Source organism: Seriola lalandi, unplaced genomic scaffold (assembly GCF_002814215.2).
Source record: "Seriola lalandi dorsalis isolate HSWRI2012SDOR001 ecotype SW California unplaced genomic scaffold, Sedor1 jcf7180002054894, whole genome shotgun sequence".
Classification (NCBI taxonomy): Eukaryota; Metazoa; Chordata; class Actinopteri; order Carangiformes; family Carangidae; genus Seriola; species Seriola lalandi.
Genome location: NW_019525446.1, coordinates 402,779 through 418,572, shown reverse-complemented (window position 1 = coordinate 418,572; position 15,794 = coordinate 402,779). Strand labels below are relative to the sequence as shown.

Genomic DNA, 15,794 nt, shown 5'->3' with positions numbered 1-15,794 from the left:
TTACCAGAGATATTTGAACTTCAAGCCGATCCTCCAAACTTGTTTGTGTTCAAACAACTTAATTCTTCATGAATAATATCTAATGTGTCTGTATCATTTGTACATAGTTACCTTCTCCAGGGATCTGCAGCCTGTGGACTGAAGCAGAGTGTGCGGGCAGAGAGGCGGCAGACCGCTGGCCCCGGCGGCCCTCCTCAGTCCTCTTCGACTTCGGACACATCCCTTTTGCTTCCTCCTGTTCTGGAGAGACAGTTTGGACCACGGGACGCAGTCTTTCATCCATGACAGTCTCTTCTGCTCTGTGTGCTCTGGGAGACACATGGGTAAAGAGCCGGAGGAAGTGGAAGGCTTTACTGCTTCATCTTGTCGCTCCCTAGTTTTATGTGTGGAGGTCTGGCTAGTGTCCTTGTTTAGGTCAGAGCTGGTGGGACTGGCTGTGGACTCACTGGGTAAAGGACCAGGGCTTGAGGAGGTCCGTGTGGCTCTGTCTTCTAGTTGTGAGGTCAGGGAGTTTCTGGTGTTCTCTGTACTCTTGCTCTCATTTTGAGTTTTCATGCCGTTATTTTCTCTTCTCCTCTCCTGCAGCTTGTTCATTATAATCAGCCTCTCCTCCTTTTCGTTGTCCAGCACTTTAATCTTGTTGTTTTCCCCCTCTTCTCTGAGTGTTCTTTCTCCTGATTTTATGTTTTCTTCTTGGTTTTTTCTCACATTTTCCTTAATGTCCCTCTTGTCAGCACCTGTATTTTTTCTCCCATCCTCCCTTTTTCTCATATCATTCTTCTCTTGATGTTTCTTCACCTCTTCCTGCCTCTTTTCTTTATCCTCTGCTTCATGTGCTTTATCCAACTCTTTCTCTTTCCTGAGTCTTTTCTCTTTTTCAACATCATTGTATTTTTCCTCTTCTTTCTGTCGCCCCATTACTTTTGTTTTTTTCTCTTCTTCCATCCTTAACATATCTTTACCTTCCATACTATGTCTCCTCTCCTCGTGCTTCTTTATCTTTTCATCTTCTTCAAGTTTAATTTCTTCTATTTTGCTATTTCCCTCTTCCTTTCTCTTCTTCTCTACTTCCGCCTTTCTTGTTTCCTCACTTTTTCTCTCTTCCCCCTTGTGTCTCATTTCCTCCTGCTTCATCCTCACCTCAAGCTCCATCGTTATCCTCACCTCTTCCTCTCTTCTCGTGTGTTTGTCATCACTGTGTCTCCCCTCCTCCTTAACTCCTATCTCTTCTTCATTTATCCTGCTTTTGTCTTCCTCCATCTTCTTGCTTTTCAACTCAATCATTTTTTTCTCCTCTTCCTTTTTCCTTGTTTCCTCCTCTCTTTTCCTATTCTTCTCCCTCTCCTTTACTTTCTCATCATTTTCCTTCCTTTTTCTTTCCTCTTCTTCCACCTGTCTCCTCCTCTTCTCTTCCTCAAGTCTTATTTCTTTTATTTTCCTCTGTTCCTCTTTCCTCCTCATGTCTTCTATCTTGTTTTTCTCCTCTTCTCTTTTCCTGTTTTCTTCTTTCTCCATTTTCTTCTTTTCCTCTTCTTCCTTCCTCTGTTCCTCCTCCTTCTTTCTTCTGATCTTTTCTTTGAGTCTCATTTCTTCTATTTTTCTCTTTTCCTCATCCTCTCTATTCCTTCGAATCTCTTCCTCCAGCTTTTTCCTCTCCATCTCTCTCTTAATCATCTCCTCTTCCCTTTTCCTCCTGCTTCCTCTTCTCTTCCTCCACCTTCCTTTTCCTCTCCCCCTCTTCCTTTATCCTCCTCTGCTCCTCCTCCCGCACCTTCCTCTCTTTCTCCACTCGTTTCTGTAAGTTGCTAATCAGTTCCTGAGTGGCAAAGATAGTCACAAGAGTTACAACAAAGTACCATTGCAGGTACATAAAACAACCCACTTGAAAATTGCAAACAGTCCAAACACTATTCAGCTAAAGAGGAATCTGGTATTTGAGGTCAGTGACACTACCCCAAAAGGACACTGATTCCAAGTTGTTGAAATAATGTTGAATTCAGATGATTATCAACTTCACCGAAACTAAAAACTGAATAATTATAATAAAACTGAATTATTGACTTGTAGGAGTGCCAACATCCACACTGTCTTTGGTTGGAAGTCTGTTGGAAAAAGAGGATTCAGGCATACCTGCTGAAGCAGAAACTCCTGTTCAAGTTTCTCCTGAGCTCTCTTCTCCATCAACTCAAGTTCCTTCTGATGTAGCTGGATACAGAAAGCAATTATAAAAAAAAAAATAAACATTATGACATGTTATCTCTTTCTCAAGAGATTTTTCTTTGATACGCAGCATACTCGTCTCGCTGGCTGTCAACTTGGTATTTCTCAATCATCTGTCTTGTTCTATTTACTTAAATTAGTTCTTCTGGATGCCCTTTCTCACTGCAACATGACATTACTTGAAAAGACAAGAAGACTTTATCCTTCTCAAGAAAACTTGAGGAAGACAGTTTCCTCAGGCTGCCTGTTTCCCAAATAAATACATATATTATTAGACATATTTGAATTTAGAGATTCTATTTTCACATTTTCAGTAGAACCTGAAAACCTGCATCTGCTATATTTAGAATTACTACGACAAGTAACCATGTTGAGTAAAGAAAGTCCCAAATGATTGACCTTCTCTGCTTCCATTATCTTCTTCAGCTCCTCCTGGAAGTCTCTCTCTCTTTGTCTCCTTTGCTCCTCTTTCGTCATCTCCTCACAATGTTGCCTCTCTATGTGTTCTCTCTGGTATTCAGTGCTTTTTTTTATCTCCTCCTCATTCATGGAGCTCTTGAGGGTCCTCACTTCCAGATACTTCTTACACTCCATGTATTCATCTGTTTCAGTCTCATCTGTGACGAGTAGAAAAATGCAGTAGTTAAGCAAGTGAGGAGGAAAAACATGAACTTGTTCACTTGCATTCACTTCCCCTGTCCTCTCTGTTACCGTCCATTACACAATACAAACTACCTGGAAAATAATACACAAAGAAATATATATATCATCTCACATGAATGATTCAGCCAGCACATGGGGAGGTGTGTGGCATTGTACTGTATGCTACGGTTGTGCAGCAGTTTCAGTCTTCCAACTAGAATTCAACTAGAACATTTCCATCAGCTCAAACACTATATATTTTACATCAAACAAGCTGAGGAAAAGCTTCACCAACCATCACCTTGAGGTGTGCACTTGTAAAATATAACCCTCTACTCTATTTTCTGTTGAAAAGGTGGGATTATGTACATCTGCATCTTTACAGCACCACACTACAGCTTTAAATGTGAACAAAAATAGGACAACAGTGACCTCTAGTGAGCAACTGTTCTATTACCAAAGATGGCTCTGGGTTTTAGCAGACCTCCAGTAAGGCTGAAAGTTCTTTGAACTTTGAACTAGTTTGAACCTGTTGTCACTCTGTCATAAGTACATAAAGTACAAGATTTTATTAAGTGCCAAAACAAGTTCTTGTTTTTTTATTCACAAGTAAGTTCACAAGTTTTGTTCACCATGTTGATGCTTCTACCTGGGAAGTATGAACATGAAAAATATATTTTTAAAGATTGCTTTTATCACCCTCTAGCATGGTTTAAATATAGCCAGCCTTCACCATGTGTATGACATTTCAGTTTAAAAACCTTCAGACAAACGCCCTGCATGTTGTGTCACCCTGCTGAGTTTAAGGAATAAAACATTTTCCCTCCATTTTTCTAAACATGTACTGTACCTTCACTGTTGAGACACACTGACACACTATGAGCGGAAAGCGCTTTTGTCTCTGTGGGTGTAGGCAGGAGGTGAGTTTCAGCGGAAGAGCTGTTTTCCTTATTTTCTGTTTCACAAGTAACCTGTATCAGAAAAAAACATAAATTTAGAGTAGTTTTCCACAGCTTGTGGATCCATTGTTTGGATGGGTCATACAGTGAAAGACTTGAGACTAGATTGTTAAGAGAGACATTTACCTGCTTATTCAGTTCCTCATCGAGTTCATAAGGCAAGTTCACCATGTCCTTAGTGTGATGTGATGCAGTGAAGTCTGAAATTTAACCATCATGGAGAAAATCATCAAAGGCAATTTAATGGTATCACTGGAGATCTTACTTTATTGTAAATATATAAGTTTGTATATCTCATGTAACAACTGTTCTGTCAATACAAAGGTTCAATACCTTTTTTTGTTTGTGGAAAGGAGGAAATAAAAGGCTTTAGAAGCATTAAATGTTTCATAATGTTCTTGCAATTCAACATGTTTCCATACCTTCAAGTTCCTCAAGGATGAATTTCTCACAGACTGCTGCTCTGCTCTTTGAAGTTTCAAAGTAGCTGAGCAGAGATGGGGGAAAATCATCTGAGACCTATTGTCAGAATCATAAAAGCAAATCATAGTCTGTCATTTAAGAACACCCTTCTATCCATCAAAACATGTATTCATACTAAGCTTCTGGAAACAAAGTGAGGCAAAAACGAATGACTAACTGAATACGTAAGTAAATGATAGCCTGTATCATCTGTGTGAAAAATAATTATACTTGTGGTAGGTTAGTCTATTATGGGCGCAGGATGCCCCCCAGTTGTCCATAATCCATCCATTATCTATGCCACTAATCCTGTTTGTGGTCCCAGGGAGGGCTCAAAATTAATCTGCACAATTTTCTTAATGGCTTTACAAATGCATACTATATTTGAAAAGTAAGACATGGCCAGTCGTGGCCTGTGGCCTGTGCCCAGCCGACCCCAGAGTGAGGTAGCTAACTCTCAACTTTCACCTTTAAGTGTGTTGTCCTCACAGAACACACAAACACTTGGACATAAGACAAACCAAAATGCATATATCACAGTAAAAGTAATACGTGAGGCACGCAAAACCCACCATATACAAGCTTGACATAGGAAAAATAAAACCGAATAGCCGCTTCTAGCTACATTTAGCTTGTTGTAAAACTTCACCTGTTAGCTTGTTGTCAACTTCACCTGTCCAATTAACTTAAAACATCATTATTTACATTGTGTTCAGGTCTCAGACAAAACAACTCACAGACTTACCGTCTCTTCGTGAACTTTAAAGCTCTCCTGCTCTTCTTTAGTGTCACCAGTATCAGAGATGACCACATTATCCAGCTCCCGCATGATTGTTTCATACAAATCATTAGCATCCGTCATGATTGTAAAACGTTAGCAGCTCGTCGGTAGTTCACTTTTACATTCACTTACGACCGTTTCCCGCCAGAAAGTTAGCTTAATTTGCTATATTTGCTGGCAACCCCCCCATCAAACTTACAGTTTGTCTGAACGTTCAACGCCTCAAAGCTAATTACAAGGTCTATGCGCGTTTAAGAGATAGTTAAGTCTCCATGGAAACAACGCTGAGAGCTACGTAATCTCGCAAGGGACAAACCATGCAAAAGGCAAAGGGAGTATTTATTTTTATAAAATTGCGTCTTCACATCTCCCATTTATCAACACTGTAAACTCTCTATTCTATTACATTCTATTACATTATAATTATTATTTAATTTAACTATTATAGTTTATTGTTTATCATCATCTTTCTATTATTATTATTATTACTAATGAGCTGCTGGACACCTGAATTTCCCCTACGGGATAAATAAGGTATCTATCTATCTATCTATCCATCATATTATATTATATTTGTATACGATAGATAGATAGATAGATAGATAGATAGATAGATAGATAGATAGATAGATAGATAGATAGATAGATAGATAGATGGTTAATGCGCTTTATGGATTAGTTTATTGAGTATTATTCAATATTGAGATCTATAAATCAAAATGTGTATTAGATGTGTAAATAACTTAATTGCAACTGTCAGTTTAAAAACTCTTAAGTCAGTGTTATTAATTGGCCACAAAACTTGTAATAATTCCACCGTTGTATTGGCCAACTAGTGTTTCGCTTCGGTGCAAAAAGGAATCTGAGAACAGCAGAGCTTTGTGACAAATAAAATGTAGTGTCATGGACTTGTGTGGGCATTTTGGGCAGCAAGCTAGGAAGGGTCAGTAAACCTAAGACCTTGTAGGTGAATCACAGGACCAGAAGAACAAAAAATGTGTTGGGCTGTGAACAATGCATACTTTTTCCACGACATTTCTGATCACAAAGACCGGTTCCCCTCTCCCGTGGTGAAGGCTCTGCACTTGTGCTGTACTCTGTCTCTTTGAGGAGATTCCAGTGGCCCACACAGGTTTTCCCATACACATTCCCGAGGGCTTTCTAAAAAGAACCCAGTCTCCTTCCTCAGAGTTTCAAAGAAAAACAGCGTGTCTTCCATCCCAAACTGTTTGGTCTGGAGACACTCTAAGGCCTGTTCTCCATTCTCGTGACGTTCCACGACAAAAACAAAACAACAGAATGGCGCCAGATCAGACTAATTTTTCCTTCAAAGGCCCCAACTGAATTCCACAATGACAATGAAAGGCATCACATCTACAACACTTATGTGGTCTACAAGGTCAACGCCATCAGAATCTTCTCAGGTTCAGCACAGACATGCTTTCATAAAGGTCAGCATGGGTCAAAGCACAACTTCAGTCCTGAGGCTGATGGGCAGAAACAGGACAGTTTGGTGCTGTCCTCGTTGTTGGAGTCAAACTGCCTGTCCCTTATGTTTCATTAGGTCCCCTAAGATTCATTGACCAAGTTCAATTGCTCAAAAAGGCTCCATCAGCAACCCTTGTCCACTCCGATTAGGGCCAGGCCCTTTGTCAGTGGGCAAGGTGTCCGTCGCTTTTGTCCAAGTGCACGGAACCCAGACAGCAGCCAGACAGGGCCAAGCTGCAGATTTATACAGCAGATTACGCCAGTCAATGGCGGCTCCGGCCCAAACGCAGCAGCAGTTTGGATAGTAGCCGTGTGTTTACACTGTCAAGGGTTTTCTGTTACTCGTCTGTAGCCATTATCTTGGCAGCCATTGGGCCTATCAAGCCTATCATTTCCATCTGGGGGCTTTGACGAAAGAAGGGACTGGAGGGTACCCCAACTACCCTTCCTCCTTCTCTCACTGCACATTCTGAATGTACAGGTTGCAAGCCACAAATTTACTAATGATGCGTAAAGGGAATTTGTTAATTGCGCTTTTGTGCCGCAACACATAAATTAGTCTCTTTTGTAGACCTGGTTTAATCCATCTGTCGTATTCAATCACAGAAACCTAAAATGAAAATACCATCCAGAAACAAAATATTTTTCATGCATGAACTCAAGCTGACATTCCAAACCCCAGAGCTGGAAAATGGATGATTCTTCTCAATGCACTGAGCCAGATTATAGGCTTCAGTGAGTAAGGCGACTTGTGTGTAGAGACCTGATGGCAGTTTAAACATATTAAGTGCACGTGAGGGGGGAAATATTTAAACAAGCTAATCCTGCACGAATGCCATTGTAAGCCTAATCACTCTCATGTTGCATTCTTGTCCTTGAGAGCTATCAAATCAAATTCTCACTCGCACCGCCGATATCTCACAGTGCTTCTTTACAACTTTTCCAAATTCACACTTTCACAGCATTGGCTCAGACCGATGCAGCTCACCTAGTTCATCCTCAGCACCCTCCCTAACTGAGGTTACTTCTCCTTCAGTGGGATGACAGCAGTTTTGAATTGGACTGTGACACAGATTGGGATTGCCTTTTCAGAGTTTACTCTGCCAGTGTGACCTTAGTACATGTAAATCTGCTTGAAATGACTGTGGGATTACTGTAATCAGAATTCCACTTAACAAGACGGGGGCTGGGAATAAGTCTACCCCAGGTTCAGGGAGTCATAGTAACATGTCTGCTAGCTTTTACCCATGATGTCTTCCCTATTATGTTTTTTGTAAATTCTGCATGTGGCATTATCAAGGTTTATATAATGTTAAATCTGAACATCTGCACACATCCTCTGTGCAGATACTACAGTCACATGCTGAGAACAGCATTTCCCCCATGGGGTTATCAATGGTAACATTGACATCCAGGGGCAAAAATGAAATGTGAGCTCTTTTGTTTTCCTCACTAAGGGGCTGAATACTGTAAATGTACAAAGAATGTCCCAAGTTAAACTCAGTATCTTGTGCTGGGCCACAGTCCATGAAAAGAGATCCACTGTGTAGAGGCAGAATGACTCTCAGTGGACGGACAAAACTGTAGAGGACACTCACAGCTGACTCAAAAGATTTAAAGCAACATTTGCTTTTTAACAAAATGTGAAGAATGGAAGAAATTTTAGATAAAATATATGTTTTTCTTCCTTCCAGATGAAGCTCTGCTCAGTGTAGTAAGTGAATCTCTAACATCAGCGTTTTAAGGTCAACTTTTAAGGAACTACCTGGTCTTTTTTTAGCTTGAATAGTTTATCACATTGATTGTTAAGAGTTTCAGGGGGTTTTTAGTCTACACTGGAGAATGTAAGTCTTGGGATTTAACAATTTTTGGAGTTGTGTTCACCCGTGTGAAGCAAATAGATAGAATTTACAAGATCCAAATCATAATTTATTGTGACGTCCTGACATTTAGTGTACCGTCATGCGTGGTAAGACCCACCCCACATGGTGCCTGAAAGGGATAAAACAAACCATAAAGGGAGCACTTGGCCCAGGTCTGGTGTTAGTGCTTTGATGTGCTCTGTGGGTCCCATGACTCGTTCTTGGCCTTGTGTCACAGGACAGTTCCTAGTGAGAGAGGAGAGGAGGCTGCGCTGCGCTTAATCTTCTCTTTGAAAAAAAAGCTTCTCCACCTCCAGCCAACAAGTGCCAGAGGTGAGCCAGAGCCACATTACCACCATTATGTTGTTGAATATGAGCCCAGTGTGTGTGTGTGTGTGTTTGTGTGTGTGTGTGTGTGTGTGTTTGTGTATGTATGTCCTGGTGGCCTCAGATGTCACAACAACCTATCATATTCTTTGTGCCTGTAGGGCAGAGTTACATTTTTTAACATACATTTTTTTTTTAAAACATATCTTTACTCATTTATCTTGTTCAGGGTTGCAGGAGGCTGAAGTTTCCCCCTGACGATTGGCATGAGGCAGGGTATGTCTTAGACAAGCTCCCCTGTATATTACAGTGCTTACACAAGTATAAAAAGACAACTACTCACACTCACAGCTTCAGCCAATTTAGACTCACCAAAACCTGAATCCTTGCATCCAGAGGAAATCATGCAGACACAAGGAGAACATGCACACTCCACATGCAGAGAGCAGTTCTGGCTTCTGATTACAAACCACTAACTCATACTGACTCACGCATCATACTGATATTTGATACTGTATATTATATTCATTTTGCCCATAACACCAACTTCTAAGTGCTTGAGTGTGTGGAGGTAGTTTTGCGGTCATGGTGGTGCTGCCTGAACTAACATGGAGCATAGAATCTGGGTCATCATATACTGTGATGGTCTCACAGAAATCTGGTCATTTATTGTGATTTACTGGTTGTAAGTGTAATCCTGCGATCCACACTTGCCTTGAGGCTCCAGGCGTCATGCGTGCAGTCAGACACGCTCTGAATTGATGTGCAGCCAAGGAAACAAAGGGTTCCGATGGTTTTAATAAAATAAACAATATTTATTTTTGAAAACAAAGTATTTTCCATCACAACAGCCCAGAATATTCAATGAAACTAGAAAATAAAAATAATAATATGATGTAATATAATATGACATAATAATAAATGTGTGGTCAAAAACTATGTGGCACCGCTCTACCTGAGGCCCACCTGAGCTCTGACAACCTCCAAGATAAGGGGCGTGGACTCAGGCAGGACTCCTCAGTGCTTGACTCTAGACTGCTTAGATTGGGGGGGGGGATGCTGACTGGTTACTAACTGACTTTAAGACTCTTTACTGGGGTGCTCTATGAGTATTCTTTAGAGCTGTAAGCTACAACATACACCGTTTTATGTTATCTAAAACTAAAACCATAGATTCTAATAATACATAAACCCATAATGTATTTAATCTTAAGCCCCCCCCCCCCTCATAGGAGGACAACTTTATTTATCTATTCTAACAGAGACTGGTATATTAAAAATAAGATGTCGGCCTTAATCCAGTATATTTTTCTAGTCTGCTAATGAATTTTCCATTTAAACGGGAAGCTATAATGGAATTGGCAATGTCAGGTTTGAATTTTAAAATTGGGGGTGCGCAGCTTGTGCAAGTGGGTCGGGGATTGGAATCGAAATGACATCAAAGTAACTGCTCTCTCCGCTGTATCCAGTTTTTATATGGCCAGACCAACCAATCAGATAAAATAAACTTCAGTTATTTGAATGTGGCATGTTTATGTTTGGTCAAATTGACGAGGAAAAATATATCTTTATTTTTATTTCAGTTTTTTTTTTTGGTAGGTTTTAATGTCCATTACTATCAAAATATCACTATACTTTATTAATCTGAGTGTGGGGGCAAAGGTCTTTTTAACAGTAACAGACCAATTTGTGGACATATTTCTTTTTTCAATGGAAACAATAATGGTTAAGTTGAATGCAAAGTGATATATTTCATGTCTCTATTTTGTGCCGCATGCAAAAAGTTAAACTTAATGACCTTAAAGACCCAACTAACCTCTGACATAACAGTGCTTATGGAGCTGTTTCACTTTATGAATGGGTTTCCCATCTTGTTTGGATATACACATTCCCACCAATGGTGAGCCACTGTTCTTCTGATCTACAGGTGGTGGTAGTGTGCCAAAATATGCAGAAATGCACAGACGGAGGCAGGGAGGAGGAAGAGGACTGCATGCTGGTAAACATGAATCTAAACAAACTTTTAAGAAAAATGGGCTTTGCAAAATGTTTTATGAGGAAGGAAATGCATTCATGGTGTTGCTGTTTTTAGACCATCAAAGATGTGCACCATTCATTATGGTGAGTAACAATGAATGTAAACATATCGTTTGTTTGTCTATAAGAAAACTCCGCAGGACGCCGTTCACCAACAGAACATCTGAGGGGAAAGGCCACAACAGTTCTGGCCACACTGTTTGAATAACTGACTGTTCCACCATTGTTGGTCCTTGGACCTCTAATAATCCTGTATCGGTGCAGAGATAATCGAAACCACACAATCAAAAATGTTAAAGTAAAGCGGTAGCAAAAGATGAGAGCACCAGAGCATGACCTGACCTGAACCTGCTGTGTGGTACGTTACTGTGGTCTACAAAAAGAAAATGGACAGCTTGGAAACAGAGGCCAGGAAAACAAAATCCCTCGGGTGAGAGTAACCCACAGTTAAAAACTAGAACACTTTGACTCAGACAAGACACAACACGGTGGGAGCCGATAACATTTATCACCATCTAGTATTTCAGTTCTTATTTGGCCCAACCAAACTCCAGGAATCAGCACTTCTCATGGCCTCTCGCTTTAACTCTCACAGAACTGCATCAAGGCTGTACAGTGAATGTCATTGTTGCCTCACCACTCACTGTTTTCTTTTGTTTTATCAAAGCAGGTTTGTAGCTGAAGTTTTTTTTTTTTTTTCTATCACAGCACACAGGCTTTTCTGTTGTTTTTTTCTTTTCTTTTTTTAAAGCAGCTCCCAGACAGCACATGAAATACACTTTGCTTCCTCTGGACGATAAAAAAAAGAGCTTTTCAGGACAATAGCACACACTCGAGGTCTGTTAGTTAAAGAGTTTAGTGTGTAATTATGATGTAATAAATATAAATACTGTACATCATATGACTGGATCCCAGTTGTAGGATGCTACTTCTTTATATGGGAGTAAACACTGTGTGTGATACACAAACTCAAAAGGTTTTTGATTTCTATTCCTGAAAGTTCAAAGTTCATCTATCACTGTTTTACCGACTTGACTTTACTCCCACTAATCACTTGTTAGTCAGTTGAAGTTAAAAAAAAAACCACAAAAACATCTTGTATTCAAGTTTATATTTGTACATTTTTGAACAAGGCATTTCACTGTGTAGCCCACTGAGACTATGTATAGTCAAAGTCAGTGGAAAGCATGTAAATGAATAGTCATATCTCTCTTGCCTGTGAGACGTGACCATCTCAAATACGCCTTAAAAGCAGATCTGACAGGAATTTTCATCTACACCACGCATTTTTATTGACAATGCTTCATGACTTTTACAGTTATGTTAAGCAACACTTGGTTATTTTTAGAAAGTGTTTCTGGCCAGCTGATGAAGTCCAATATTCAGTCTCTTTTAAAGGAGCTATTTGTAAGTTTTCCTATTGCTACATAGCTAACGTTAGCATTAACAGCTGTTTACTTACCAGTCTAGAAGAAACATTGCAAGTTCAGCATCAAACTTCATCCCTTTACTCACCAAGAGCCGTCTCCAGAGGTGGAAAGCATGGGCAATGGCACCTCTTGTCTCTATCACGTCTTTTCTTCTACTGAAGTTAGCATGCTAACAGCTAGCCCCGGCCGCTCTCCCCACTTTCCGTTAGCAACTCGCTGTAGCCTTCAATCTCCCCTGAAGATGTAGCGCTGCTCAGAGGGCATACTATAACCTCTCGTCTTGTAAACGCAACGATGGCTGAAGCTCTTGTCAAATGACGATCATCATCACCCTCTCCCGGCAAGAAACCACGTTCAGCGGCAGAGAAAACTTTAAGCTATGATTTGGCCAACTTCAGAGATTAATGAAAGATGCTAAAAATGAAGAGAGCTGAGAAGAGCTAGTGTCAGGTAATCTATGCCTGATCACACAGAGCTATTTGATGTATTTTCTATATTAAGATATTTATTGTTGCAGCTTTAACATGTAGCTTTTCTTCATTTCCATTTCAAAACAATAGCAATTTATTATTTAGGATGATATTTGGATAATGTGATTTGACTTTCACTTGTTTCCAAAGCTATTTTTTCTGAGGGGTTGCATGTGAAGAATCAGTAGCAGCTTCAAATCACTGATCCGCTCATTCATGCCAGCTCTGGGTGATTCCCATTGGCCGAGAGCTTCTGTCTCTGTGACCATAGTGAAAACCAATATGCCTTAACTTTCCATCAGAGGTCTGGGAGGGGTAAACTCATGACGTCCGGATGGCATCGTGTTACCAAAGTCAGGGTCAGTTCATGAAGAATTCAACACGCAAGCGAGGTAATCCACCATCTGTGACTGGCTCTGTATTTACCATCACAAAATCAAAACAGCAGCACAGAATGGGGAACACCATGTACCCATCAGGTCATAGAAATTAATCACTTGTTTTATTCCCATTTCAAAACAAGCTCAACCTGACACATTTTTCAAAATAAACACAAATTTTACATTTGGTAAATTAATGTGGAGAATTAATTGAAGCCCGAGTTTATTTTCCACAAAAAAAATTTACTTCTCATCACCAGGCTTTCTCTTTATTAAAGTCTAGCACCATAAATTGGGTTATAATGCCACAACACACACTCACCCACTGTGTTGTCTCCCAGATGACTGATGCACAATGTCCATTGGAGACTGTTTTGTTGTAAAAGGGATTTACCAGCTGGAAAGTTACTGAAAATAGAGTTTAATGTGAAAACACAGGGAGGACATTAATAGAGATGAGTCAGAGAAATATGTTGTTGCTTTGTTGTCCCAGCATTATGTGGGACAACAAAGAAGATGTTTGAATGAATTTGTAAGAGACCTTTTGTAAAAGAAACTAACTGCACAATATTGTAAATATACAATATGTGGATAAGGAAAAACAAACATATAAAGTGTTTTATTATGATGTAATTCCACCACAAGCTGTGACTGTGAAGTCCAATGTATATATACAATTCACATCAAACTAATCAAGCCATTGAGTGGGCCCTTGTGCCCTGCTGTGAACCACTCCCATCAGGATATGTTTCATCCCAGATAAAGGTGATAGCTTAAAATAACTTTGTATAGATTTCCAGTGACCCTCCTCTCTAGGGAGGCAAGTGGACCCGAAACATAACAGACACCCTCGGCGTTGGGGTCAACTATTCAGGTCTGTGCTATTCTTTTGACATGCACCACACATGCACTCGCCTAACCGTCAAGAATATGGCTAAAGTGGCCGACCATATCACTTCTTTTCCACACCTGTGTAGACCAGTACCTATGGTTTTTGGAATGAGTAACCCGTAGACCTTTCCCTTCAGCTATTTTAATCCAAAATCAACATTGAGTAGGTTTTTATACTAAGGTGACCAGATTTCTTAAATGAAAACCGAGGACATTTCCAATTCGGCGCTCAATATATCATTAAAATATGCCATGTTTTTACCTATGAAATAAAAAAGGGGGAAAGTCCTGATGATGTATTTTGACCAGGGTAAGTGTTGTACTGTTATAAACTATGGCGAAGGACGACTGATAAAATAACGACTCCCTATCTTTGAAGCTATCGCAAAGTCCAATTGTCCAAGTGTCCACAGATCAAATCAAAAGAGTTTGTCATAAAAGTATTCCAGGTTGGGAATATTGTTACGTGAAGTCCATTGCAAACGGGTTAGGGGTAACTTCTTCTTCTGCACTTCTTCCAACATAAAAAAATATTTTAGTCCAGCTGGGGGGGTTTGGGTTTTCGTTAGTTTACTGCCTGGTTATGAACTCATGACTAATGAATGAGCCAGCTAACATTTTCTTGTTTGGATAACTCTATTTTGTTGATTTTAGCTTTATTTCTGAAGCTGCTGTAGCAAACAACCAGCAATGCTAGACATCTGTGTTTAATTCACAGTTAAAAATGGGGACCTTTCCTTGGACAGCTGTAGCCGGGGACAACACACCAAAAATGGGGACTGTCCCTGGAAAACAGGGACGACTGGTCACCCTATTTTATACATCATACGATGTTATTGCTTAGCAGTACGCCTCCATAGAAGCATTTGTGTTTGTTATGTTTCTCCACTCACTTAGTTTAAATTCAGAAGCTTTTTTATCATCCTCATCTTTGTCCTTGAGGCAAAGTGAACTTTTCAGACTTAACTCATGGCTGACATGTATACAGTCAGTATGTCTCATAAGCAAAATCATCATACTAATCATCGTATTCCATGAAGAAGGAGGCCTTCTTCCAGCCAGAGAGTGACATCACTGATTCCTCAAATGTTGTTGAAAATAACACAAAGATATATACAAAGACACGCATCATTGCACTGACTTCTACGAACATCTCTTACATAAATTAAGCCTGCATGTCGAGTTATGATAATGTGTCTTATCAAATCTGTAAAGAGTGTGACCTTTAGAAAAGTAAAATAAGAGATGTCTTCGCTCGCTGATTTGAAAAAGGAAACACTCACTTGGTTGGTCTACAAGATCACAGTAAAGGGGAGGCTGAATATGAACCAAGCTATTAAAGAGGGATCAATAGTGTAAACATTAATCTGTATCCTGTGTTGTTCGTTCAGGATGATTACTGGATAAAATGATAGGATATAAACATACCTCACAACTGCTAATAGTATCTCACAGATGTTTTACACCCACTCTTTTAGAACCATTACCTTTTTTTTTTGTCATTCAACTTAAATGTCTTAAATTTTCATTACATGTGTTATTTGTTCAACTTTACACAGTTGAGATACTGAAAGCTGTTGAGACAGGGTTGAATTTATTTCACCTGTGATTTAAATCACAAACTGTATCTGGCTCTTAACACTCAAAATGGTTCAACAGGAAGTTTCAGTTTCAAAGAACCGTCCCTCTCTGTTGGCAGCTTTCAGCACTGATCAGACATCAGAGTACAGCATACTATTAACCTATCACCTTTCTTATCAGTGACAGTCATTAGCCTCTTTGTCTGCGGTACATTAAGCTCCAGCTGATACTGCTTATCTTGCAGATTAGAAATTCACTGAATTT

General features: G+C 39.8%; 1 protein-coding gene across 1 annotated transcript in view; it reads right to left on the bottom strand.

Moving 5' to 3' along the window:
* Positions 1-5,308, bottom strand: part of lrriq1 (leucine-rich repeats and IQ motif containing 1) — a 37,259-nt gene extending 31,951 nt beyond the window's left edge. The window contains 8 exon segments of the mRNA XM_087180173.1: positions 112-1,696; positions 1,698-1,816; positions 2,131-2,205; positions 2,620-2,837; positions 3,713-3,833; positions 3,948-4,021; positions 4,244-4,340; positions 5,029-5,308. Coding sequence (XP_087036299.1) covers positions 112-1,696; positions 1,698-1,816; positions 2,131-2,205; positions 2,620-2,837; positions 3,713-3,833; positions 3,948-4,021; positions 4,244-4,340; positions 5,029-5,145 — 2,406 coding nt within the window. The 5' untranslated portion in view covers positions 5,146-5,308.
* Positions 5,309-15,794: the final 10,486 nt, after the last annotated feature.